A 25,123-nucleotide genomic window follows, 5' to 3' on the forward strand; every position below is an offset into this window, starting at 1 on the left:
GTAGGGTATGGGTAGATGCCAAAACTTGCGCCACCGTCATGTCGACTGGTCTGGCAGTAAATAGATGAACGTGGTCTTGGAGAACCCCGGCCAAAGGCAGGACTTTGTCCAGGGATAAGGTCGCAGGACGAAAAGAACCAGGAACACCTGGGTCTCACGACGCTGGAGCAATAAGAACGGCGCAGAGTCTCGATCCCAATTTCTACCACATCATCCCGCAGGCAGATCAAGTGGCACCTACTCGCGCGGGACGAAATGCCCACTTCAGCTCGGAGGCGTCTTGGCCAAGATGGCAATAAATCCAGTACAGGCATCCGCCCCTCAAGCAGGCACCGAGTAGCGAGAGGGTCCGAAACGAAAAGGAATGAATAGCTGAATACACCCCAGAGCCATGAGTGTGGGCGCTTCTGTGCTAGGACGAGGCCCTCGGATGTGCCTACATAAAAAGTAATCAGTGGAGGGAGGAGTCAGGGTTCGCATGTACCTGAGTAAGTCATCTGCAAACTTATGGTGAGGTAGGGTAAGGTAAGCTGGGCTCCTTGACAAGTGTACAGCCCATGACACGATACTGGACGCCGTCAGACCCGCTTGCGACTCCTAAGCGGCAGCTTTAGACTGTCCAAGATCCATCATCTCACATCTGCGTGTGTGAGTGTGTGTGGGTGAGACCCGCCAACGTGCGCGCGCCGTCACCGGGGACACTTCTGTGTGCGGTGCGGCGCGGCTCAGGTAGTGCGGTGCGGTGTTTTGCTGGTTTGGATCCTTTGTCAAGGCGAGACCGCTGGTCGTGAGAGAGTCAGGTCCTGCTTCTCCTCCTTGTCCCGTCCCGTGTCATTCTCCTTCGCACTTGCTTCCAATTGTGCCGACGTGCCAGCCAAGGTACCTACCTCCAGCTAAGGCATGTACATAACTACCTTCCTACCACCTTTACTTCTTGTCTTACTGCGTCCTAGCTCCAAGCTCAGCGGCAACCAAGTCTCGAAACCTACCTGGGTACGAGTCTAACACCTACCCGGTATGCCTTTCCAGATGTATCATCCAGGCTCGGGGGAAGTCATGCCCCGGCCCCTGCTCTCCTTCGTGGGTTCCCGACCCGATGGGACGTCGCATCCCACCATGTCCCATGCATTATTGCCAGCTGGTTTGCAGGGTGGCTGCTTCCTTCCCCCAGTTTACGTCTTCATGCAGGCTTCGCCATTTCTGAGATCGTCCAAATCAGTTCCTTCCATGTCCCACCTGAGTCGCCTGTGGAAGAATCGGTCACCATTCTGAACCCCTCTCTCTCTCTCTCTCTCTGACCCTTCACGGCTAGAGACCGCCGCCCAACCCCTCCTTTTCCCTTTTGGCAGCCGAAGCCGCCGCTCACGACACCAGAGCGGGCCAAGCTGAAGCCTTCGAGTCCATCCCTCGTCAGACGCCTTGACCTTCTTGTCAAAAGCCACAGCTGGGCCTCGGAGACAGACAAATCTGGCCTCCGCTTCTCCCTTCCCTGTCCACACCATCGAGAACAGGATGGAGCGCTTCAGCCCACCTAGCCAACAACTACGGACCATTTGTGGTCTTGCGCAATGCAAGACTTCACTTGCTTGTCAGGCCCTCCAACCAATAAGGGCAAAGTCGCCGCCGCTGGGCATTATGGTCAAGAGTTTTTTTTTCGCTTGTCGTAGAGAAAGGCGCAACCCGCTTCATTGGCCGACGGCAGGGTCGGAAGAAGGTCCGAACTACGAGTAAGGGTCGGGGCAGCATCGACTGAATCATTGATTCAGGCTGGTTGGTAGTAGATCCTAGCCCTTCGTTGACCAAGCTCTTAGGCCCTAAGCCCCGAGTATCACCGCGTTGGAGAGCTGTAAAGACGCCAGCTTGGTGACCTGCCTGGCGCCAGCGCCTCCTGGTAGCTAGGTTCTCAAGTCCTCGTCTAGTGTGGCCTTGCGACAGAAGAGTCGATCGGCCCCCATCACACCGACAGCTGCCACGTGGAAATGCCCTCCTCTGATTTCCCACCGTTCCCCCTCCTGCAATGCACCATGGCGCGCGAGTCGTGGCCCATGATGCACGTTCGACACCCTACGGCCTGTACACTCCAAGGCTAGTCTCAGCATCCGTCAGACAAATGATTGTCTGATCTACCTTGCCTGAGATCTTCCGCTGCCCTAGACACAGATGCCTACAAGGCAGCTGGCACAGGTTCCGGAGCTTGAGCCTGGAAGGGCTGCAGAACCTGACTAGCATCGCAAATCTCGAACCCACCAATGCAGTGCACGGCGCTTCTGGCCCACCAGGTGTCCATCCAGCTGTCTCCGTCTTTGACGATAAGAGCTGGGCAATTTACTCGAGGTTCTGGGCACGTTGCCATGACTCGTTGTCGACCTCCCTCGCATCGCTCTCGCATCGACGACCTCGGGCGTCTGGCTCACGCTGGGAAGCCTACGGTGGCAGATATCACCAGAGTGTTCGTCACGAACAGACCCTAACATGCACAGTGCTCAAAGCGACCTCTCCTTGGCGACCCTCGGTTCGAGGTGGCGATATGGGTCAAAGATTACCCATCCTCCGTCTTGGCTTGCTGGTAGGCTTGGTATGCTGGCGAATCGACGACTCGCCAACTGGCAGGGCTGGTGGTTGTTGGACAAGTGGCCTGGCAGTATGGGCAGCACCATTTGTGCAAGCCAGTGCCTTAGAGTGGAAGACTGAGTGCCGATCGTCAACCCGCACAAGACCTGTGAAGTGCAAGCGCTGACCCCTTGCAACTGTGTGACTTGCTCCGCGCAGCCTGCTCGAAATCATTCTCATATCCATCTGCCGCAAAGTACATCGAGCCTACGTCAGAAGCTGCTATCACGTCGTGATCGATTTCGCTAGAACCAGCCGTCGCTCACCAACGCAGGGCAGTTCAAGATATCCCCACAACAAGCCATCGCCAGCCCTGAGGTGCCCGCAAAGGCCCGCGACCGAGCCGGCGCGACCGCCGATCCCCATGGCACCCACCGCCTCCCGCAAAGGAACCTAATCTGCATCTGCGCCATAGCAGTCACAGCAAGCCTTTCAGCAGCTCAGGCTGCTGGACCAGCGGTAATTCGTGTCGACTGGTGGACTTGCCCAGGTAGGTAACTAAACCCATCATTTGCGGGCTTGCTAGGGGTCATTGGTAACCGCGCCTCGTGCGCTCGGCCACTTGGATCTCGTCATTGACCGCACGTCAATCCACCAGCCAGACACATCAGCAATTTTATACCGAACAAGCGAGTAAGGTCGTCTCCATTCTGACACCCCAACCGGGCGGCGGCCAGCCCCCATACCTGAACACGCCCAGTACTCAGCAAGCACCTATCGCGGATCGTCCAATGACACTGTCGCCACCCACTCTGATGACACAGATTGCACGCCTTGCTTCTCCTCACGATCTGAGCCGATACTGAGAACCCAGCACCTAGCAGAAACCAACCGACTCGGGCACCCCGCACATGCTCTTGCCGTCTTTTCGCCAACCCTCTTGCCGCTCCTGATCCACACCTACTGGCCGGAGTGTCGCGGTCGCGGTCGCGGTCGTAGTCACAGTCGCAGGCCATTGCGGATATGGAGCTCGACGACGACGCCAAGCCTAACCTGACTGCGCTCAATCGCAACCTGAGCTCTGGCGGCTGTAGCGACAACTTCAAAGACGAGCGCAACGGCAGCGTCGACGATTGTCTGAAGCACGGCACAGACAGCAGTGCATCGGCTGCAAAAGCTCCCGTCAAACGTAGGGCCCCGATTGCCTGCCGAAGGTTTGTCCATTCCTTCTCATGCTCTAGCAGCCCGCACCGTCGACCCACGACGTAAGCTGAACTTGAGCTATGGCACCACGCCGAAGCCCTGTCCGCGCTCAGCCATACTGATAACCTGCTCTGCTTAGATGTCGCCGCATGAGAAGCAAATGTATTCATGAGAAGGCATCACCACCTTGTAATGCCTGCAAAGAGGCTGGCTTAGGGGCCTCCGATTGGTATGCAGTTTTCCTCTTGAACATGAAGCTTGATTTCGTGGGAAGCCCAGACGTATTAACGTTTCTTGGCCACTCAGCATTTTCCCTGTTCGAGGGCAGCCTGACGATGATCGTGACTATCGCCATCCACGCATGAGAGCTGAAAAGGCTAGCAAGCGTGACTTAATTAAGACACGTCGCGAAGTCCTCGATGCCCCTGTGTTTCCTCTCAGCGTGGCGCCTGCGGATCGACTCAAGCACGCTGATGAATGGGATCTTATGCCACCGCTCCCCGAAATTGTAGAGGCAGTTCACCTCTTTACTCGAAAGTATTTCCAATTAGGCTTCATTCCTAAGCAGTTGTTCCCCGCCCGGCTCCAGCGCGATCACCGGTCCGTCAGCATCTTTCTGCTCCTTAGCATCCTCAGTATCTCAGCACGCTTCTCCCTCGCCCTGACGCGGCGTTATCAGGGCGAGATCAAGGCGGCCGACTTTTTCATGGAAAGGGCCAGTACCTTGGCACTCAATGAACTGTACTCGGAGCCAACGCTTGAGCGGTGCCAGGCGTTCTATCTTCTGAGCATCGCCCAACAAGGAAGTGGCTGGCGAAATCGAAGCTATGTGAGTGACATCCCGATCATCGGGTATGGAAGCGCGGTCCTAATGCGATATAGATCAACCTCGGGATTGCCACGAGGATGGCCGTCCTCATGCATCTTCACCGCGAGGAGACCTATGTTATCAAGGTACCGACGAAAGAACTGGTTATCAAGGCCGAGTCCGCCAGGCGTACTTTGGTAAGGCTTCCCTGCCTGCAATTTCTTGATCTGACTAACAGTCAAATAGTGGATGCTCCATAGTGAGTCTCAGCACACCTTGCGCAACACTTGACCATGCCTTTTGACATATGTGTAGGTCAGGACAACCTCCACTGTGGCGCGAAATCTCCTATCTCGTTAGCCGCTAGCGACATTACTTGTCTTCTGCCAAGTGACGAGAATGACTTTGCGAACGGCAATGAGCCCAAGTCTCGCGCTGCCCTCGAAGATACCCCACCTGCCCGCGAGAACCCATCTCTCATCCATCAGCCTACTCGGTCGCTATTTGCGAGTCTTATTCAAGCCCACTACTACTGGGGCAAGGTAGCCCGCAGAGCGATGGTTTCGACAAAGAGCTCTTCGCCTTGGGATCCCACAAGTGAATATTCCAAGATGGCAGCGAGTTTGGCAAGTTGGGAACAGCAGCTACCACCAGACCACAAGTGGAGTATGGTTCTGCTGAAAGGGCACAAATCCGTAGGCGAGGATCTTGTAAGTGAACCGCAGTCGTAGCAAACCATCCTGGCAGCTGACAGCATGCACTAGGCATACATGAGCGTGACGATGGTTACAAAACTCTGCAATGTGGTTCTTAGAAGACCATACCTCGATGAGTAGGTTCTGGACTCCTGATCTCCCGTTCGAAAATGCGGGGTTCATCTGACTCGATTAGCATCATACACCCCGAGCCCAAGAGCCAGGCTCACCGCGTGTTCTTCTCCCACTTGTCCGACGAATTGTTCCGCAATGTTCGTGACTTGTTTGAGCAAATCGACAACCAATTCTCCGTACGAGGCGCTGATGAAAGCGTTGGTGCCCAGATGGCTGTATGTTGCCCTCTGCTCTTGCGATCAAGGACTTGACCTCGAGCTAACATTGACTTAGTCCTTCTGCGTCTACAGCTGTGGTCTGTTTTCGACCTATCTATGCAAATACAAGAACAGTAAGCTTTCTTTGCCCCCGCCATATCACTATTCTAAGGATCATCCTGACGTTGGCAATAGTTTGTTCTGACAGGACCATTGTAAAACAAGGTCGCACCATGCTTCTGCGGTGTATGAGCCTTCTCATGGAGTCAAAACAAGTCTGGCCTCTTGCCTCCCGTTGGCTCGAATCGCTGGAACGATTTTCGCGAGATCCCAAGGCCGCAACAGTGAGCATGGATGGCGGCATGGCTGATGGTGTACGTCTGGTCCCAATTGTTCCAGTGCCTCCGCTCTGTGAGGGTAACGCTGACACAATAACAACGTCCTACAGAATGATCGAATATTACGGCCTCTGCAGAGCGGGTACTCGCCATCTTTGACAAGCATGGCCTCGATCCAGGGGAAGAATGTCGTCCCGGCTTCACCATTGCCTGGCCCAATGTCACCGAGCGAGGATTCAATTTCGAAAAGCGTCATGTCATCGACCAATGCCTCGCCAACGACAGCACCAGTACCGAGTTTTCCACCCTCTATGAGGTCTCCAGAGGACCAACACCAGCTACCAGTGCCAGGACATCGCCTGCGGCCGCAGCACCAAATCCTCCCACAGCCTGCACAGCATCTGGGCCACAAGCAAAGCATGGGACCCGGGCAGTCACCTGGTCCACCGCAACAACATCCAAATTTCACGCCGTCACAGCTTTCACCCGCCTCTTCATTCGGTGCACAGCAACAGCAACAACAACCTCTTCAACAAAATCCGCACCAGGCTCACCATCAGCAGCAACAGTACCAGCATCAAGCGGCGCCGTTTGTCGCTCCTGGGCATCAACAGGCCAGCCAAGGGTACGCCGCGTACACACAGCAGCAGGACCCGTATCCCCAATCGCACAATCCAATGGGAGTATTAACCCAAGCCGCATTTGACCCGCCGCCGAATGTGCAGCAATCACAGCAGCAGCAGCAGCACGTCATTGCCGGGTTCCCACAGGTTCAGCCCTTACCGCCACAAGCCTCGTTCGACGTCGTGCCGCCAATGCAGCCCCAACTGTTCACGCCCCCGACCCCGACTGCTCTGGGCCCGGGAAACGATGGATATGAGGGTGAGCTGCAAAGCTGGTTCGATGAGTCTGCCCAGGCAGGTGGCTGGGTTGGCAATGGCGCAGGGATGGGGATGGGCTACTACTGAGTTGCCGGAAGTGATCGATGACAATCGTCTTGTTTTCTTTTCTACATCATGATACGCATCAGCGGGCCGCAACCAAGGAAGTATGGCAAGGAAAAGCGGCGTTCAGGATGCAATCGGCATGGCGCGGCGCGGCGGGAAAGCAACATGAGGGAACAGCGCCTGGGTTGGGGTTGTCGAAACACGAAGGACAGGGGGCAATGGATAAAATCACGAGCTCGGGGCGATTGAGCTTGCGACAGGGACTTTTTTTTTTCGTATTCTTCTGCTTGGCCTTGTCTTTTTTACCTGTCCGGTCCCTTTTCACAGCGTGTTAGCTTTGTAGCCAGAGGCCGCCTCCTGTTCAATACTTGGCCAGTAAACCGTGCCCAGGAGTTTCATTTCAAGCGCAAACCTTGTACTGCTTCTCGCGCCTTGGATCTTGTGAGCTTTGTCGCGCTTTGTACCTGGGCAGGGCGACATCAACATCAGAACAGGTGGATCACGATGCAAAGCTATGCCTTGGAGAGAAAGGGCGGGGGAACTTCATCAATTCAGGTTCGGCAGCTTTGACTACAGCTCATGGGATCACTTGACCCAAGGTTCACCGCGTCTGGCCCACCATCGATTGCGCTGCACTGCTCTCCGCCTGCCTTCCTCTGCCTGCTCTCTTCTCTGTCTTTGCCTCTTGCACTCTCGCTGTGCAGTCATCTCCTCCTAGCAACAGACAGTCTTACCCCTACACGCTCCTAGTAGTTCGTCTCGCCCAGGCGGCCCGAAGCTGAGTCATGCCATTCGTCATCCACTCGTTCCAATCGACTGCGCCGCGCTCAGCCTGATCACGCATATCCCCTTGTCCCGACCTAGACCCCTTTGAAATAACAGAGTCCACCCGATCTCCTGACCAACCAAAAGATCCGCTCACTTGAGCGTAGATCAAGAAACGGGGATGCGGTCGGCCCCAGGGCATGCGTTCATAGCTCGCTGCGTGTGTATGCGTGTGTCCCGTTGCCGTGTCTCGTACCGGAACCTCGACACCATCCCCCGCGTGCTCCTTCCCTGTCCGATGTAACTCCACGAAGTGATTCAAATCCGTCCGTGGGTGAAAACTCCGTCTACATGAATTTTGGTTCGCCAACGCTGTTGCGAGCGTGGCGTACATGAAAAATGAGGGGGTGAGGTCCTCTCTATGCCTGGCATCCGCCGTGTAAAGCAACGCAAGAAAAATACAGCCAAGCAAGTGCTGTGGAATGGGGGTGGGCAATGGGTGTAATGTTTTTGATGAGAAGGCAAGGGGATTGTGTTCGAGATGTAGTGGGTATTGGAGGGTTGGGGGGAGTACTAGGGGCGGTCTGCGTCAGGTCTATATACACAATCCGTGTATGCCTTGCTGTCCGAGTGTGTTGTGAAGTGTCATGATAGGGGGGGGGGAAGGAAGTTGCAGCTCTCGCTCCTGGTGGAAATGTAGGTCCACGGGCCAACAAAGAGTGGGCCAGCTGCTTCAGGCATGGAGCTATGTGACAAGTCGAGGTAAGTCACACCGGCGCATATGGTCTTGCTGGCCAACAGGGACGCTCTAGGCCTGGGCCATGATGCTGGACGCACCGCCGAGCTGACGCTTGACCTGCTCGCGAGCCCAGCGGGCAGTGTCGATTGTCCGGGGCTGGAACTCGCGGTTGGTCTTGGTCTCCTTGATGAGAGTAGTCAACCAGTCCTGGCGGAAGACGTCGACGAGCTCCCCGTTGGGATAAGCATCGGCGAGATCACTGATTACAAGTTAGTGTGCGGAAAAGCGATGGCGAGCAAAGCGACGTACCCAATGACACCCATGGATGCCCGCATGAGAGCCTCGCTACGGTTCATGTCGCTAGCAATCTGGCTGAGAAGCTGGAAGATGTGCGGCACCTGCTCCTGCAGGACAGCAGCTGCGCAAGTTAGCATTGATGGGCAGCAGTATTGTGGAGCGCAACTTACTCTTGCCGCTGGACTTCATAGCACCAATGATACCGCCCCAAGCATCCATGATGCCTTCGCGGAGGGATACAACATAGTCGTACATCTCGTAAGGGCCGTCGGCGGTGGCGTTGACCGTGGCAGCCTGCTGGAGAACCTGAGCAATGACGGCCAGGTACGTCTCAAAGTGGCCACCAATGGCGCCGGCGATATCACCAAAACACTGCAGAATAGCAGGCTTAAATTGGTTGGAGAGAGTAGTGCTCTGGGAATGACATTAGCATGTGGGGAAGACAGTCGAAGAAGCGGATCAGCTGACCTTCAAGTTATTCAACAGGTGGTTCATGAAGTTATCGCAGTACGGCTGGCTGCGCTCACCCAGGGACCGGGTCAAGTCGCTGACAAGACCAATAGCCATGGAGCAGAGACTGGGTTCCTCCTGGTTCGCCAGAGCGTTGTAGAGGAATGGGGTAAAAGCCTCCATGTACTTGTTGAAGTCCTCCTCCATGGCGTTGGCAAGAGCGCTGATGGCAGCGAAGGCAGAATCAGGGACACTGGACTTGGCGCCGACAGAGTTGAGAATCTGGAGCAGGGCGCCCATGATACGGTCGCCCTGGGGAATGATCTCCTTGTCAAGCTTAATGATGATGGCCTGGAGCACTGTGCAAAGACTCGTCTGCATCTCCTCGAGCATGATCTTGTCCTCGACACTGACAACCTGGGATTGCATGGGGATTGAGCCCTCAAGACGCTCGAGAATCACACCAGAGAGAGAGGCGATAGGAGCCAGACTTTCGGTAGCTGACTGCTGCACAAAGGTGTTAAGGACTTCGTAGGCGGCAACTCGGACGTACGAGTCCACGTCCTGCCGGGCAGTGAGAGCCAAGAGGTTGGTGACGCTGGTGTTGAAGTGGGGGGTCATGGCGTTCTGCTCCGCACCGTAGTCACCAGAGAAGCGTTCTGCGAGGTTCATGAGTGCCCAACAGCACGACGAGGCAATCTTTGCGTTGCTCATGAGACCAGCAAACAGAGAGCGGACGAGAGGGTCCAGGTGGGTGGCCGGATCGATAGCATCAGAGATGCTCTCCGTGATACGACCAAGTGCGTACGCCGTCGAGTCCTTGACCTGGGGTGAACTGTCATCCATCATGCTGATCATGATCGGCAATGCCTGCTTGACAATGGGATCCAGAGTCTTCTCGTCCGGACCCTCCATAATAGCGCCGAAGGCAGAGACGGCAGCATCACGGTGGTGCCAGTCCTCGTGCCTCAAGTTGGCCTCGACGAACTGGAGAACAGGCTGGATGATGGCGCCGCCAACGGCTTGAGCGTATAGAGCCAGGCACTGGTAGGCAGCACGGGCAAGGTTGTACTCGTCATCGCCAGCATCCTCGTCCTGCTTGGTCAGAAGCTGTAGCAAGACAGGAACGACCTCGTTGGCAGCGACGCGAGCGAAGTTGTAAAACGGGCGCATTTGGTCGGAGCTCTCAACCTGAAGTCACACAGAAGTCAGCACAAGCCAGGTTAAATGGATGGGGATGAATGGCTGGGCCGGATACCCACCTGCAGGTTGTCATCTTCAATGGCAGTTTCCTCCTCGCAAACCGTGCTCCAGAACTCGACAGCAAGCTTGGCGACGTCCTCATCCTCGTTCTTCATGCCGAGAATGGTCAGACCAAACAGGGCCTTCTCCATGTAGAAGCGCATGTTATCGTAGTAGAGGGCCATGATACGGTTGAGGCACCCAAAGGCACCCTGCTGAATACGCGTGTCCTCGGCCTGGGTGGCCTCGCAGACAACCTGCATAATGTAATTACGCTCGCCCTCATGCTTGAAGTTGTTGGCAACAAACTCGAGGGAGTCGCCAAGAGCAGTGATGGCGGCAAGGCGAATCTCAAGGTTGGCCTCCTCCTTGCGGGCACCCTGTACAACTGCCGTCAAGATGGCGTTGGAGTGGCCAATCAAGGCAGTCCTCAGATCGGGGTCCTGGCTCTCGCAGATGTAACCGATCGTAGTCAGAGATGTCTGCTTCTGGTGATCGTTTCCTTCGCTAACGTTCTTGACCAGGATGTTCAGCAAATCCTGCCACTGGTTGCGGGGCAGCTCAATGGCAGCAATAGAGGAGATGACCTGGGCAGCAGCCTGACCGGCCTGCGCGTTGGAAGAGGCTAGTGTTTGCAGGGTCAGGTTCTTGACCTGTGTTTTGGTCTCTTCGTCGGTGCCCTGCAGCCATTTTGTCTGTAGGTCTTGGTGTCTGGCAAAATCTCTGGCGGTGAAAGCGTTCTTTAGGGCGAGACCAGCGGCTGCTCGGATGGAGCCTTGTGTGTTCTCGTTGGCGAGCTCCTGAACTAGGGTGGCAAGATACAGCGGCTGTCATGTGTAAGATTGTTAGTAGTTGCTCTTCGATCAATCCAGCGGGAGGAAAGCAAGTTTTGAAGGGGGGGGGGTGTAGAAGAGGGGGTCATGACAGGCAGAGAAGGGTGAGGGGAATGACGTACAAAGTTGGTCTCAGCGGCTTGTGTGAGTTGCTGCTCGGCAGCCTGTCGCAAGTTCGCGTCTGCGAGGCAGGAATCAGTGATGCTGTCCAGTTACAGGTGGTGGTGCGGAAGCGGTAGGAAAGGGCAGAGCTGTTGGGAGGATAGATAGCTTTTTCCCAGGGGCCTTTGGGTGGGGGGGGAACAGCAAGATGAGGAGGCGGAAAGGAAGGGAGCCAACAGAGAGAACATACCGGGAGACAGCGAGTTGCCCAAAACCTGGTTGATTTCGGAGCTCGACATGATGAATGGCGTATCGAACGGGTAGGCTCAGGACCAAAATGAAGTCAAGGTGTCGAGTGGATGGAAGTCAAGAAGAGGGTTTCGACGAGCCGCACGTGCCAGAGGGATGTGGAAAACGCGGGGGGTTCTGAATGGAAAGTCGCAGTTGCGGCGCACCCAGAAACCAGGGTCCAAACAGTGGGAGAGGGGGGGTGTGAATTATTGGTGTGACTCTGACCGCTTCGTAGTTGGGGTAAGGCGGGTCGACTGTGTGTGGTGCAGCGTGCAGTATGGTGCGGTGTGGTGGGAATGAAGTTCGTGATGGCAAGGAAAAAAAGGTATCGAGAGGGGGAAGCAGGTCGAAGGTGGGACAGTGAAAGGGGAAAAAAGATGCTGCTAGAGAGGTTGTTGACGATCACAGGCCTGGTCGCAGTGTGGAGGTCCAGTCGTCCAGTCCAGTCTCGACCGCCACTTTGTCCTTGGGCGTTCTCAGGGAAGTCACGATCAAGCCAGCTGGATGCAGTTGCCAGCGCCTATGCCAGTGCCAGAGGGCTGAGAGGGTAAGGTGCCGAACCCTGGGCCGTGAGCGTGGGTTAGGCGTTAGGCGAGGGGGGGGAGGGGGGGAGGCGTGGCGTGGGTAAGGGCGCGAAATGAGTTGTGGAGAAGGCAGCCAGGCGGGAGTACAGTACTGTCCAGTCACTGTCGCCAGGTTGGATGTCTTGGGTGGGTTATTGTGCTGCCGGCTCCTCTTCGCTGATGTACGATCTTGTTGTTGGCCAGGGGAGTTATTTGTTGTTGTATTGTTTTGGTTTTTCCCATCTGGGCGAGGCAGAAGAAGGACGGCCGAAACTGGTGTTGTCGAAGGGGAAAATGAAGCAGCGACATGCCCTGCTGCCTTTGAAGGTAAAAGTTGATTTAGTCGAGAGGGTTGACTGGTTCACCTCACAGGTACCTAAGGTGCCTCACCAAGGTGCCTTACCTTGATAAGTGTAGGCATCTACAGGCACCCTATTGGCAGGGGCGCAGAGGTCTCGAATCCAAAGCAAAGGCGGCTGCCACTCAGTAACGGCGGCTGCCTTGGAAGGAAGGAAGGAAGGAAGGGGGGGCGAGTCAGTTGTGGGAATGAGGGGTGTGCAAATGGAGTGATTGGCTACCATCAAATGACCCTTCACCCAGGTACCTACCCACCACAAGCCACGAACCAGATGCTTTCAGCAGAGCCAACGGAGTATGCGCAGTATTGTGCTAAGCCAAGACTTATAATCCAGGTCAAAACATTATGACACCTAAAGTATCTGCATATCATGCCTTCACGACGGAAGAAAACACCCCTGGGTCCTCTCTTTTGACACCCCTTGCAGCACACCTAGGTCCATCGGTTCGGAGGAGACTCGAGTCACACAGAGCCCTGGAAGGTAGGGAGATAGGCAGAAGGTGCCTACGTGGTAGGGCCGTGCATTTCTGTCACAGGAGAGACAGACTGCATTTGATCTCACTGAGATTGCATTTTGTCGTCAGAGCTTTGGGTCCTGTTTTGGAGTGGTTCCCGTCATTCTGGGCTCCCTGTCGGAGCCCGTTCAGGAATGAACCGTCCTCGCGGCGAGTACGTTGTGCTATTCTTGTCCATGTCTCGCGCGCCGCAGATGCCAGGCGACCTGCAGATTGCATCGGCACTGAGCATTAACTACCAGCACTATTGCGGTTGGCCAGCTTGGCTGAGTCGAAGTTCATCGTCATAGTGGATGCATCGGACGCAACGCTACTGGCTTCGCATATTTGCGTGCGTGCGTGCTTCTGCTCCAAGAGGATCACTCACCGCAAGGCTAGCAAACAGCCGGTTTGTAGAGCAGACGGTGATCTCACGTCGTCGGCATGTTGGAGACAGCCTCCCGGTACCCAACCACTGTATGGCACGGCAAAGCACGAATATGACCTAAGATATTTCAAATGATTTGATTGAGGCCGATTGACACGGCGTATAGGTCCTGTGAAGCTCCTCCTGGTCCTCACACATCTTCTTCGCGGCATTTCTTGATGACCGCCTATCGGCCGACACAGACATCTCCTGAGTCTGCCCAGCTCTCTTTGTCTCCTTCTTCTGTATCGCTCTATCCAGACGAGACACCGCCAAAAAATTACTCCAAACAAGATGGACCAACAATTGGCCACTAAAAGGGGAAAAGGAGGAAGTGAAGAAGATTAGATATACACAGAAAGAAAAATGACGTTGCGGCTCAGTGCTGATGAGCAAGAAGCAAGACGCACAAAAAAAAGCAAGATAAAGAAAGCAGTTCGTCCCATGTATCACTGGGCGTGTCTGTGACGCCTCCCACCTACACTCCTCGCTTTCTTTCCCGGTTTGACTATGTTCAAGGTATCGGCCGTATGTACGGAGAGCTTTCTCTCCAAAGACGTGAAAAACAACTTCGCTCAGTATGCTCGCGCAAGGGGCAGAAGATATGCTTTACCACGTAAAGCTCTCCTCCACAAAGTCGACCACCGTGTCTTCGTCCTGGACCTGTCGTACAGCATGTCGGACGTCATCGGCAAGTGCGCCAGGTCCACAAACTGTCACACACATCGCGCCTTTCTGTTCCTCGACCTCCTTGCGCAGGAGCGTCGCGACGCTTGGTCGGCCGGGGAACATCTGAACAGTTGAGCTTGCGGAAACGATCTCGCGCGGGTTCTTGGGTCGTGTCACAAACAGCTGGATGCGCAGAATGTCGCGACGGCCGGGCATGCGCAGAACCGTGTCCATCCAAGGGCGCACCCACTCGAGCGCTTCGTAGTCACGCACAATCCAAACAAGTGTGATGCGCCTTGTCGCCACAGTGCCAGCGTTGTAACCTTCGATGAGAGGCTTGAGGTATGAAAGTTGGTGAGTGATGCCGGTAGCGCCAGCAAACAGAACCGCGTGGCCATATGAGTCAAGCTCGTGATGGCCGGCGTAGGGGCCCTCGAGGGCGGCGCGGAGTGTGATAGCGGGGGCACCCGAGGCACGTGCGGTGTCGTAGAGCTTGCGGGTGAAGCCAGTATGGGCGCCAATGACGAAGGATACAGACGTTGTTGAGTTCTTACGGTCAACGGCGTTCATCGGCTGCTTCTCCTCGTCAAAGTCAGAGTTGTTCATTCCAAGCTTGTCGTGGATAGGAATATGGTCGACCCAGGCGACAGAGAAAGGGTGGCACTCCCAAGGAGAAACCTTGGCGAAGCGAAGATAGCAGTGAGTGCCGGGCTTGACGTCGACGTAACGGGGCAGGTGCATGGTAACTCGGGTGCAGTCACCAGGCATGGGCTCGCAGACGGCCTCGGTCAGACCCCTGTCGGACCAGTTCATGTAGGCCGTGCGCAGGACGCGAGCGAGGCGCTCAGCGAACCACAGTACGAAGATGGCCATCATCCAGGGCAGCTGAGGAAGGCCACCGGGATGGGCCGAGGCGACACAGTGAATGTAGGTGCAGACGAAGGTGATGAGCGCCAGGATGATGTGGACGTTGAGGAAGGTCTCGTAGAAAGCGTGGCGGATGGGCGAAAGCGAGAGAATTAGGATGAGGACAAGAGCCACGGTACCTAGCATGCCGGATGCCTCAAAGGCCTTGTGGAAGATGCGAGAGGTGACAGCCTCCCAACCGCCGTCGGCATGCCTGACGTACATCCAAGCAATGGTGTGGATGACGGCCTCAATGACCGACAAACGGCCCATCCAGCGGTGGAGCAGGTTGTAGGTGTCAAAGCTAATCTTCAGCCAGGAGATCAAGGGGTTATTGCGGCCAGCAAAGATAATCAGGGGTACCATGTTGACGACAGACAGGGTTCCAGAGCGTCCACGGACCTCGGCGGCAAAGGAGAAGACGTTGGCGTTGCGCCAGTTGAGGACGAACATGTACACAAAGTTGCTCGCCAGCCAGATGAAGAGGATAATGCTGTGAAGGCGAGATGGGAGGACGCCCATGTGGCCGGCTTTGGAGAGCCTGAACTCACGGTTGTGGCGCTTTTTCCAGAAGGGGGCGTAGATGATGTTGCGCTTCAACCAAGGCATCCAGTTTGACTGTGCCCTCTTCCAGTACTCTTGAGCCTCTGCGGGGACGGCCATGGCTGAAACTCGTCGAAGCTGGGCCCAGGCGATCTGTCCGAACCGGATCACCAGGATGATCATGGCCATGATGCCCAGTGTCCACCAGAGCGCGTCGACGAAGGCCAAGTTAAGGGCTTGATTGACGCCAGCCAGGTTGGAGTGATAGGGGGCGATGGTGGAGGTGGATTCGGGCACCTCTGCCCTGGTGCCCAGGTCGGCCATGGAGCTGTCGATGGGCGTGGGGAGGGAGTCCAGGTCCGCGAGCCTGCGGCGGAGGAAGGACATATTGCGATGAAGTTGAGGGGTATAGGTCTGCTATGCAAGGTTATCGCTGATGCTGATGATGAGAGTGAGTGTTGTTTGGTGGGCGTGAAAGTGGCCAAGGATGGCGAATGAGTAAGAATCTCCCCGTAAAAATCGCGAACGAGCCGGTTCGGTGCTTCTGCAGGCAGCCGGACGTGACTGGAAAATACCGACGCGGTCGGATAGAAATGTAGTTTGAATCAATGAAGAATGTCACACAAGAGCATTGTCCAGGGTGGACGAACGACGAGTGACAGAGGAAAGCAGGACCCTTGAAACGGAACGCAAGGCCTTTGTAATGGCCAAAGAACAGTGTCCGAGGGTGACGCGCCCTGTCTCAATCGCCGAGGAATGCTCCCAGCCTCTAGGGATGGGGTGAAGACGTCGGCGCTGGCGTGGAGGGTCCAAGATTCCTGGGGACGATTGTCTCCACAGACCCAAGCGAGAACGAAACGAAGGCTGTCGATCTTGCTCAAAGGCACAGACGTGGTCGGCAGGCTGATGTCAAAGAGATCAATGTTGTCGATCAGCAGAGATGCGCAAAATGACGATGCTCAAATCAATCAAGTGTCGATGCGTGATCCGAGAGGGTGTGTGTGTGTGTGTGTTCCCTTGAAAGACTCCCTTGATCTGGCTGGTGTCGTCCTGGTCGTTTGCTTGCTGGAATACGAATGAAGTGGCCGAAAGAGCGGTAAATTCTGCGTGCACAGCAAGCTGTCGAAAGAGAGAGATTGAGAGGTGGAGATGGAGAAAGAAACGAATGTGGGCGACTTCCTAACAAGAGGCACCGCGCAGCGTCAAGAATGAGAAGATGAAGAGAACGGAAGGTGCGGTTGCCTCGGTGAGGTTCGGTGAGTGGATTGATAGTGTATGCACGGCAGGCACGATCGAGTCGGTGCAGAACGGGCAGTGACGGAAATCTCAAGGGTGGTTTGTTTCGTAAATCCGTGTCCGTTTCTTTGCGTTCAAAACCCAAAAACCGAAATGAAGCAGCAAAATCCAACCTCTAATCAGAGAAGAAAGTGAAGACAAAGTATGCAAACACACGAAAGTGATCGGCGAAGGTGAAGAGGAGCAGATCAGTCAGAAGAGGAGGGGCGGGAGCACGAATAAGAACGGGACGCAAGGTATACTTGAGATTCAACTCGACATTGACAGGATCGGAACCAGGAACAGGACCGCCAGTCTAGGAGGCCAGGGGTTACGAAAAGCACTGCGCAGGCCTTTCAGGACTGGCTCCAGTCCAGTATTCTCCCCCCACCCCTCCTCTCCACCTCCCCTACCCCTGGCCGGCCCTGCTTGGTGTCTCCACGCTGCCAGGCACAGGCCTACTCTCATTGCTTGCCAACCCGCCTACCGTCAGCTTGCCGCGGGCGAGATGCATTTCACCCCTGAACCAGGTGGCGGCCCAGGCTTGCGAGACACCACGAGGAAGGAAGAGGTACGTTTTTGATAACGCGCACAGAGTGAATGCCCTGGTCTGGGCAGTTACTCAACTGGGAATATGGGTTCTGAACGGGGTCCCATGGAGTCTTCTTCATCCTGGCTTGTTCTCACCGGCGGCCCACGACTGTGCGTAGCAGGTGTGTCGGTGTCCCCTGCATACGGCTTTTTCTCTGGTCTTCGAAGTGCCACACGACGACTTTGGTCTGTCATCGTCTGATTCGAACGGAGGGAGCCCACGTATGTCTGGGAGCTGAGAGACAGTATGTCCCGGTAAGACAGCCAGACACGGTCAAAAGCAATTTTTTCCCCAGAGTCAGGACGAACCGGCACTATAGGCGACTTGGCTCGTCATCGTATCAACGTTCAAGGACCACCAAGCGGGCAGGCCGAGGAGGGGCCTTGCGTTCACCACAGCTTCGGACAACAGGCGTTCTCGTCCTACAACTGGTCCGTATTGTTCGGCCGGCCGCTTCAAGTGGCCATGCGCAGAGGGCCAACGACGCCTGGGACTGGCCCAAAGCTTCCCGAAGCCAGCCACCTTGGAGCCTTTTGGTTGGCTCATAGCTGCTCAGGAGGATTCCGCAGGGAGGGGTCTACGCCGCCGCGCGCGCCCAGCCGCCAGGGGAAGCGCAGCGGGCGGCGCAGCCGACAGGCCCCAGGCCACCAAGGGCCCCTGGAATGATTGGATGGGCCAGGCTCAACGTGGGCTTGTTCCTCGCCTCTTCCTTCCATTCGCTTGGCCAACTCAATACTGGTAGATTTCTGAGTCTCGACCCATGTGGCACCACCAGGTCACAGCAGCACGCACATGGCCGTCCAGTTCTGGAATGCTTCAGGCTGTGCAGACCAGTCATTGATCCAGCAGCGACGTCACGCTCAACTTGCGTTTGTCATCTAGTCATGCTTCTAGTCACACGAACGGACATCAGGTTTCCGTCATGGCTTTCAATGAATCTGACGTCGTCAATAGACAAGCCTCCCATAGTAGGCAAGCCATGCATCCCGTGCAGATACCAGCCCGAGCACCACCATGGTCAACTCAGGAGTGGAGCATAAAGGCGCCCGGAGGCCGAAGAGGTGAGGGGAACAAGGGTGGAGAGATGGTGGACAGACACGCTCTACCACCATCCGATTTTCTCACCACGCACTCAAAAGACCCCTCTTCCAGCTTTCCACGACATCCGTCAAATGCGAGGAATGTGACAAAGACGCCGGGGCCCACTGCCTCACTGGTCCGCATCACCCAATACTCCGCATAAAATGGATTGACGGTCGAACGGGTCATCTTCGTACTCGCCAACCGAAGGTTCCGTAGTTCATTCCCCCTCGCTTGGACGACCTTGTGCTACCATCATCGAGCCTGCCAACAATACGCCAACGTGTGTGACAGGATGGCTCGAGGGTGGCTCGGCGGCGTCGGTCCCAGACATCTCATATCAGCCATCCCATCCCTTCATATACCAGATCGCAACATCTCATATGATCCTCGTCTGATGGGCGCGGGATGTGACGACAGGGACGGTGCACGTTGTAGCGATTAGGTGCTCCAATGCGGCCGAGAAAAAGCATATCGAGCTCATGCGGGCTCCAAGCCCCACGTCGCAGGGTAATGAGCGGCGGAGCGCGCCTAGGCTTTTTTTGCGCCTCCCGGCTCCATTTGGATCTGATGTCCGCTCGCGATCTCGGCGCCAGCTTCCGAAATGGTCGCCTGCTTTGGCACCGTGGCACGGACTGGCGATGCGCTGACAGGCGACACTGACAAGAACGAGCGGCGCGCCGTGGTAAGGTCATTAACCGCCTGCCCGGGACAGTACAGGCAGGGGCCGCCCTGGCACGGCCATCGAGCTGGCTGGCGCTGACAGCTGCCAGGGCGCCTGTCTCGTGAAGATGAAGTCATTTGGCGCGTGCCGTCTTGGGCCGTTTCAGCGATATTGGGGGATCCGCCAGTATCAGGTGGACGTGCTCAAGAAGGGTGTGAAGCCCTGTAGCTTTGCTGCAGGCGAGGCATTTGGCGTTCATCCCACCTCGCGCCGAGCCCTTGACGGCGGTGAGCCGGTGAGGAGCCCATCCTGGTCCTGGTCCCTGTCAAGACAACGATGTTGCCATGTTGTGTCGATGCTGGTCGCGAAGAGAAATAGATGGTCAGCACCAGATGCCTTCGAATTGATGGGACGGACCCATAGATTCCAGAAAGAGGCTGGCGGATGGGGCTGCGATCCGAGATCCAAATAAGCTTAGACGAAAATATCACGTGAAAGTCATAACACTTGACTCGTGATGATGTGATCACCATGATGAGTCAGTTTCTGGCGCCAGCTGGCGGAATCGGCGACAGCTGTCCATTATGTGCCTGATGACGGACACTCAGTTTTCAGGCCAACACCGAGCTTCGGCATGTCGATTTGAAGGTCCGGGAATTTCCATTGCATCACGGCCAGCATCAAATACCATCGCAAACCCATTGACGCCGCAATCATGGGCGCTAGCGAGTCAAAGCCGTCTTCCAGCACGTCTCTGCATCAGTGGACAGGGTACGACCTCACGTGAATCATTTCCATGGCCTCAACTGGCCTGACATGGAGCAACACTACTGACAAGTCGCCATGCAGGTCCGCGCCCGCAGGCGTATCCCACGACCTCATCGACTCCCTACAGACGAGCCGCGAGGTACGCTGCGCCCTTCCCAACATCCTACTGTCTGGTGTCGCTAACATGGAGATAACTAGACCGATGCTTCCCGCGCCCAGCTCTCTGAGCTTCAGGTTCAGGCTCGCGTCGCTGAGGAGCTGACGAAGCTCCAGGCCCGCGAGGCCGAGCACCTCAAGAAGACGTTTAGCGCCGAGGACGAGGCGCCCGCTCCCGATGCCAGCGCGCGCAGCCGCCAGTCGGTCACGAAGGAGGTCGAGGCGCTGAGGGCTAAGCTCGAGGAGCGCCGAAAGGTGCGCGACTTGCCCGAGGGCGTTGAGAGCGCGCGGAGCGAGGTCGTGCGGTGCCTGCGGGAGAACGACCGTCGACCGCTGGACTGCTGGGAGGAGGTTGAGGCTTTCAAGCGCGAGGTGAAGAACTGGGAAAAGGGTTGGGTCGAGAAGGTCATCTCTTGAGCGAGCGCGAAGCAGGGGCGAAAAAGGAACATCACCGAGCAGCATCGAGCGGCTAGGTGTAGCAAGCTTGTATTATATGTCAGCAGCAGCGTGGACGGCACGGGAGGCATGATACGAGTATAGACTAAAGTGGATGCCTTGGTCAGAAGAGACCGTCGAGGGCATCATCGCCATTCAAGTCGTCATCTCGGTCCGGTGTGCTCTCGTGATGCTTGCCTGCCACGCTGCCATCTCGTCCCGCAGCGGCCATCTCAGCTCTGCGCCTTAGCCCTTCTGCTCTCTTGCGCTCCTTCCTGGCCGCAGGATCCTCCCAGTCCACACCGTTTTCTCCAACCTTGACTGGGCGACCTGTGACGGCATCTCTCAACGCCGAGCGGAATCTCGCTATTCTCTTGTCATTTTCGACAAAGCGGTCGTTTCCGATATCAAGAAGTGTTTTCAGGTATGATGCGGACACAATGGCTTCTCGTCGGCCATCCTCCGTCTCAACGCCGATCAGGGACTCGAAGCTCAGTCCCATGGTGCGAACGGCAACCATGGGTATGATGGGGCTGTCGTTGGCCGTGGTGATGTTCAATGCGCCACTCTCGCGAAATCCAGACTGGAAAGCACACTTGAGGAGAAGCTGGGCGTGAGCAGTGGAGGCAGTTAAAACATGGAGTATCTGAAAATGTCAGTAAGCGAGAAACGTTCGATTCAGCTGCAGGGGATGGTATAATACGATGTGGAGAGAAGCAGCATAATTCTTACCATTGGTTCAAACTTGAAGTGTATGAGCCTTTTCGAGGAAATGCCGACTGGGCTCCCTCCAGTGACATCCAGGCCCATCACCCGCACTGCTGCATCTTCGTCCTCGACAGTCTTCATGTCAACGCGATCATGGGACACAAACAGCCATGTTCCTCCGCCCCCTTTCCCTCCTACGCCAGCTTGGGTTTGCCTATCGTCCACAGCATCGCCGGACGAGGCGGCAGCGATATCACGACGCCCCTCAAGAAAAACACTGACACGGCCGCCGCAGCTGCTCGTTGTGACAAGTCCGTCAAATTCGTTGAGCTCGTCTATGAGGTCGCGAATGTTGGCATCTACCGAGCCTTTGGGTGACAAGTCTGTGTAGTCTGACACAGGGACGTTGAGTTGCTGCAGGATTTTGTCTTTTCGCGCCACAAAGCTAGCTGGCGGCGCTGGTAGCTCAGACGACATGGTGGAGTATACAAGAACAGATGAGAGCTTTTTCTTTCTTTTTTTTGACAGCTGAAATGTGAAATGAAGTAGGACAATAAGTCGCCCGAACAGTAGACTGAGTTGTCTAACAGTCAAAATGATGTTGAAAAAGACAAAACACGCCGCGCGATATCGCACTGTGCCCCGCTCCTATCCTCATCATCAACTGTCGACACAAAACCACGACAGACTGAGAGATGAATTCAAGAGTGTGCTAGAAACAAACTTGACACATTCACGTGGTTCATGATGTATTTAGCGTGGGCAAATATTGACTGGAGATACGTTTTGCTGAGCACCAGGGAGTATTCATTATTCGCACGGTAATGCCCTCACCGCGGGGTAAATAGCTTCAGTGATTCCTCCCCGGACAGCCTATGTTGAACATGCAGACCAAGCCGGACCCTTCTGAAAATGCGAGCCCAGCTTCGTCACCAAGCGGTCATTCACCGACCCGCTGGGCACTTGTCGTCAGCCGCGGATTGCCGGACTTGGGTCGACGATCAAGCCCCGAGCGGGGTCGAGTTGGAGCCGCGTCACGAGGGGTTGCCCAGCTTCCGACCCGACATCAACCTCACCTCATCATGCCACTTTCAAATCAATGCACGTCACAGTAGGAACATCCGCTTCGTTTCATTATGCTTTGATTCAAATATCGTGGATTGTCTTGGGCGGTTCCATCCAGCCGACATCCTATGCTTCCGCTTTTTGAACCCATGACAGGTAACAACAAGAAAGAGAGAGAAAAAACGCCAATATGCTTCCCAACCCCCCGGGGGGTATATCTCCCGTAACGCCGTCATGCAGGTGCCGTCCCGTCATCCGTCATATGTACAATTAATCATGGAGCCAGACACACGAAGGAATTGACGTATCAGACGGCCACCGACTGACTGGCCTCGACCTTCTCGAGCGCGGCGGCGGCGGCGTCGAGCTTCTCCTTCTGCGCGAGCTCCTCGAGGTACTGCGCATAGCGCGACTTCTTGTTGTGGATGCCGCACTCGGTCTTCTGCTGGCCCTTCCAGCGTCCGGCGCGCTCGTCCTCGCCGTCAGCCACGGGCGAAGTGGAGTGCCAGTCGCCGACGGACTTGTAGCCGCGGTCGAGCAGGGCGTTGTAGGGCACATTGTTGTTCTTGACGTAATCGCGGACCTGGGCGAAGGACCAGCTGGCGAGGGGGTTGATCTTGATGACGCCACGCTCGTCGTCGATCTCGATGATGGGCATCTTGTCACGGGCGCCACCTTGAGAGCGACGACGGCCAGTGAGGATGGCTGCGACACCGAGTTCCTCATAGGCGCGCTGCAACGGCTCGACCTTGGCCGTCCAGTCATACAGCTCACTGTCCTTCTCATACATACGGTCGCCGTAGGTGGCCTCAAACTCGGCGAGAGTGTCGGCCTTGTGCGGCTTGTAGATGTGAAGCTTGACGTTGGGGTAGCGGGTTTGGACGGCCGAGACGAGGTCGTGAGTCTCCTGGAAGTGGTAGTGGGTGTCGAGGAAGATGAGGTCGACGGGGGCCGAGCTGGGCGACTCGGTCTGGATCTTGGACAGCATGTCAATGGTGACGAGACCCGTCAGGCCAAAGGCTGTGGATTGAAAGAGGTTGGGGAACATGACCTTGGAGAAACGAAGGATCTCCATGGCATCCATGTTCTCCATCTGGGAGTTGAGGTGGTTGAGGTGCGCCTTGGTGAGGGAGATTCGGGGCAGAGCGCTGGTGGAGGATGAGGCCGTCGAGGTCGAGTCTGTGGCTGAGGCGTATCCCGACTCAACCTCTTGGTGTTCCAGCTTGGTCTCGTGAACGGTCTCGACCCTCAAGGGTCCGGACGTTTGCGTGGCCATGGAGACGGACATGTTCTTTCTTGTCCTTCTTGGAAGGTAGTGAGGGGGAGAGAGAGGAGGACTTCGTGCTGGAAAAGGAGGGGTATGAGGGAAGAGGGATGGCTTGTGGTAGTAGGAGGGGCACGCGAGTGAGTGCTTGGACTGATGGGATTCTGGTCCGAATCTGGACTTGGAGGATCTGGGGTATTGTGGTCTGGGGACGAGGGTGTCTTCCAGGATAGGATATGACGCAAGAGTTCTCGAACAGTAGTGGAATACGGTTCTGATCAAGTCGAAGATGTTGTGAAGTGGGAGAAGATGGTTTAAAAGAGAGCAGCAGCTGGGGAATGGCGGACCGTGGGAAGGCTTGTCAGCGACTTACACGGGGCCTCCGTAGCCGGGGAACAATCAAAAGGTGGGTGGCCCTCCCTTCTCTTACCCTCCCCCCCTGCGCATACCCGGGAGCGTTAGGAGGAACAGCGAGCAAACATCACAAAGCATCATTACTAATGGAGACCAGACAGGTATTCGGCCAGACGATTCACAGCAAAAACCCGCACAAGCGATGGCGCAATCGCCGTTCAGAAACCGGACGCAGAAGGCGCTGCGCACGCAACACGGAGCCAATGCTCACCAAGTGAGGTTGAAATTGTGGGAGTGCTTGGAGCCTTTTCGAGCCAAGGGCCACAGAAAACGATCACGACATCCGCGCTAGGCCTTTCGTGACGATGACGAGGGTATGTGATTGGCGCTTCAAGACGGGATGCCCCCGTATTAGAGACTTTTCATGTCACGTGACATTGCGCAATCGATCGTTGACGCTGGTGTGCTTGGATGAGGCGGAGGGGTACTCGCGACTTGGGGTGAGAAATCTTCACTTGCGAACACAGCGCGAGGGGGGCGAGCGTGGGATGGCGGGTTCTCAGCTCGATCTCGCTGGGATTGCGCGCGGGTCATCATGAACACGGGATGCGAGGGCTGTGACTTCAATTTATGTTGCCAGCGGCCTGCTCAACGAGGGCCTGAACCGGAGTCTTGTCTACGGCCCCCCCCTCCCCTTGCCCCTCTCTCCGGAAATATTGGAGTCTGTCCACCTTGAGAAAAGCTGGGGGCGGAGGTCACGATTGAAGGCGTGATGTTTCGTTGTTATGGCGAATTGCGGGGGCATGTCCCTTGATGCCAATAGCCGTGTCTGGCGCGATGGGAGGGTTTCCTGGGTGAGGGGACCATCTCCGGCCGTCTTCGGGACCACTGTGTTAGGCTTCCAAGGAATGAGAGTCATGGCTCGGGACTCGAGTGCTATCGCCGAAGGCTCAGCGATGGAGAACCCCCGTCCTGTTGTGCAAGTCAGCTCATCCGGCGATCAATAAGCATCGAAGCCCAGGCACGTATCGTCACAGCCATGTCAAGGTGGCAAATGGACCACTCGCGAGCACATGAGCTTTCTTTTATTACTAAGGTAGCACATGCTCGAGGACATAGCTGCCTTGGTGCCCTTGATCTGTATTTCACGATGGTTGTCCCTTCGCACTGCTGCTTTGTTCGCTGGAGCATCATAAACCTGATCGATACC

At 56.0% G+C, this 25,123-nt stretch overlaps 7 protein-coding genes across 7 annotated transcripts; 3 read left to right on the forward strand and 4 right to left on the reverse strand.

Annotated features, from left to right (window-relative positions):
- Positions 1-3,573: 3,573 nt before the first annotated feature.
- On the forward strand, positions 3,574-5,793 carry D7B24_004319 (uncharacterized protein; the record flags this gene model as incomplete). Its single annotated transcript, XM_028638491.1, has 9 exons — positions 3,574-3,764; positions 3,893-3,982; positions 4,060-4,582; positions 4,636-4,758; positions 4,808-4,820; positions 4,877-5,271; positions 5,326-5,393; positions 5,453-5,606; positions 5,665-5,793. 9 exons carry the CDS (start codon positions 3,574-3,576, stop codon positions 5,791-5,793), a joined length of 1,686 nt encoding a protein of 561 aa, XP_028496842.1.
- Positions 5,794-6,603: 810 nt separating this feature from the next.
- D7B24_004320 (uncharacterized protein) lies at positions 6,604-6,894 on the forward strand (the record flags this gene model as incomplete). Its single annotated transcript, XM_028638492.1, has 1 exon — positions 6,604-6,894. The coding sequence occupies one exon, from the start codon at positions 6,604-6,606 to the stop codon at positions 6,892-6,894; it is 291 nt and encodes a 96-aa protein (XP_028496843.1).
- A 1,552-nt stretch (positions 6,895-8,446) lies between these two features.
- KAP95 (karyopherin beta) lies at positions 8,447-11,600 on the reverse strand (the record flags this gene model as incomplete). The annotated part of the gene is made up of 7 exons (XM_028638493.1): positions 8,447-8,636; positions 8,687-8,795; positions 8,845-9,088; positions 9,143-10,315; positions 10,387-11,193; positions 11,322-11,380; positions 11,552-11,600. 7 exons carry the CDS (start codon positions 11,598-11,600, stop codon positions 8,447-8,449), a joined length of 2,631 nt encoding a protein of 876 aa, XP_028496844.1.
- Positions 11,601-14,043: 2,443 nt separating this feature from the next.
- D7B24_004322 (uncharacterized protein) lies at positions 14,044-15,939 on the reverse strand (the record flags this gene model as incomplete). Its single annotated transcript, XM_028638494.1, has 1 exon — positions 14,044-15,939. The coding sequence occupies one exon, from the start codon at positions 15,937-15,939 to the stop codon at positions 14,044-14,046; it is 1,896 nt and encodes a 631-aa protein (XP_028496845.1).
- A 3,939-nt stretch (positions 15,940-19,878) lies between these two features.
- D7B24_004323 (uncharacterized protein) lies at positions 19,879-20,504 on the forward strand (the record flags this gene model as incomplete). The annotated part of the gene is made up of 3 exons (XM_028638495.1): positions 19,879-19,934; positions 20,013-20,070; positions 20,130-20,504. The coding sequence occupies 3 exons, from the start codon at positions 19,879-19,881 to the stop codon at positions 20,502-20,504; spliced, it is 489 nt and encodes a 162-aa protein (XP_028496846.1).
- A 142-nt stretch (positions 20,505-20,646) lies between these two features.
- Positions 20,647-21,707, reverse strand: D7B24_004324 (uncharacterized protein; the record flags this gene model as incomplete). The annotated part of the gene is made up of 2 exons (XM_028638496.1): positions 20,647-21,168; positions 21,255-21,707. 2 exons carry the CDS (start codon positions 21,705-21,707, stop codon positions 20,647-20,649), a joined length of 975 nt encoding a protein of 324 aa, XP_028496847.1.
- Positions 21,708-22,602: 895 nt separating this feature from the next.
- On the reverse strand, positions 22,603-23,583 carry D7B24_004325 (uncharacterized protein; the record flags this gene model as incomplete). The annotated part of the gene is made up of 1 exon (XM_028638497.1): positions 22,603-23,583. One exon carries the CDS (start codon positions 23,581-23,583, stop codon positions 22,603-22,605), a length of 981 nt encoding a protein of 326 aa, XP_028496848.1.
- Between the last annotated feature and the right edge of the window lie 1,540 nt (positions 23,584-25,123).

Source organism: Verticillium nonalfalfae, assembly GCF_003724135.2.
Source record: "Verticillium nonalfalfae strain VnAa140/NRRL 66861 chromosome Unknown scaffold_24, whole genome shotgun sequence".
Lineage (NCBI taxonomy): Eukaryota > Fungi > Ascomycota > Sordariomycetes > Glomerellales > Plectosphaerellaceae > Verticillium > Verticillium nonalfalfae.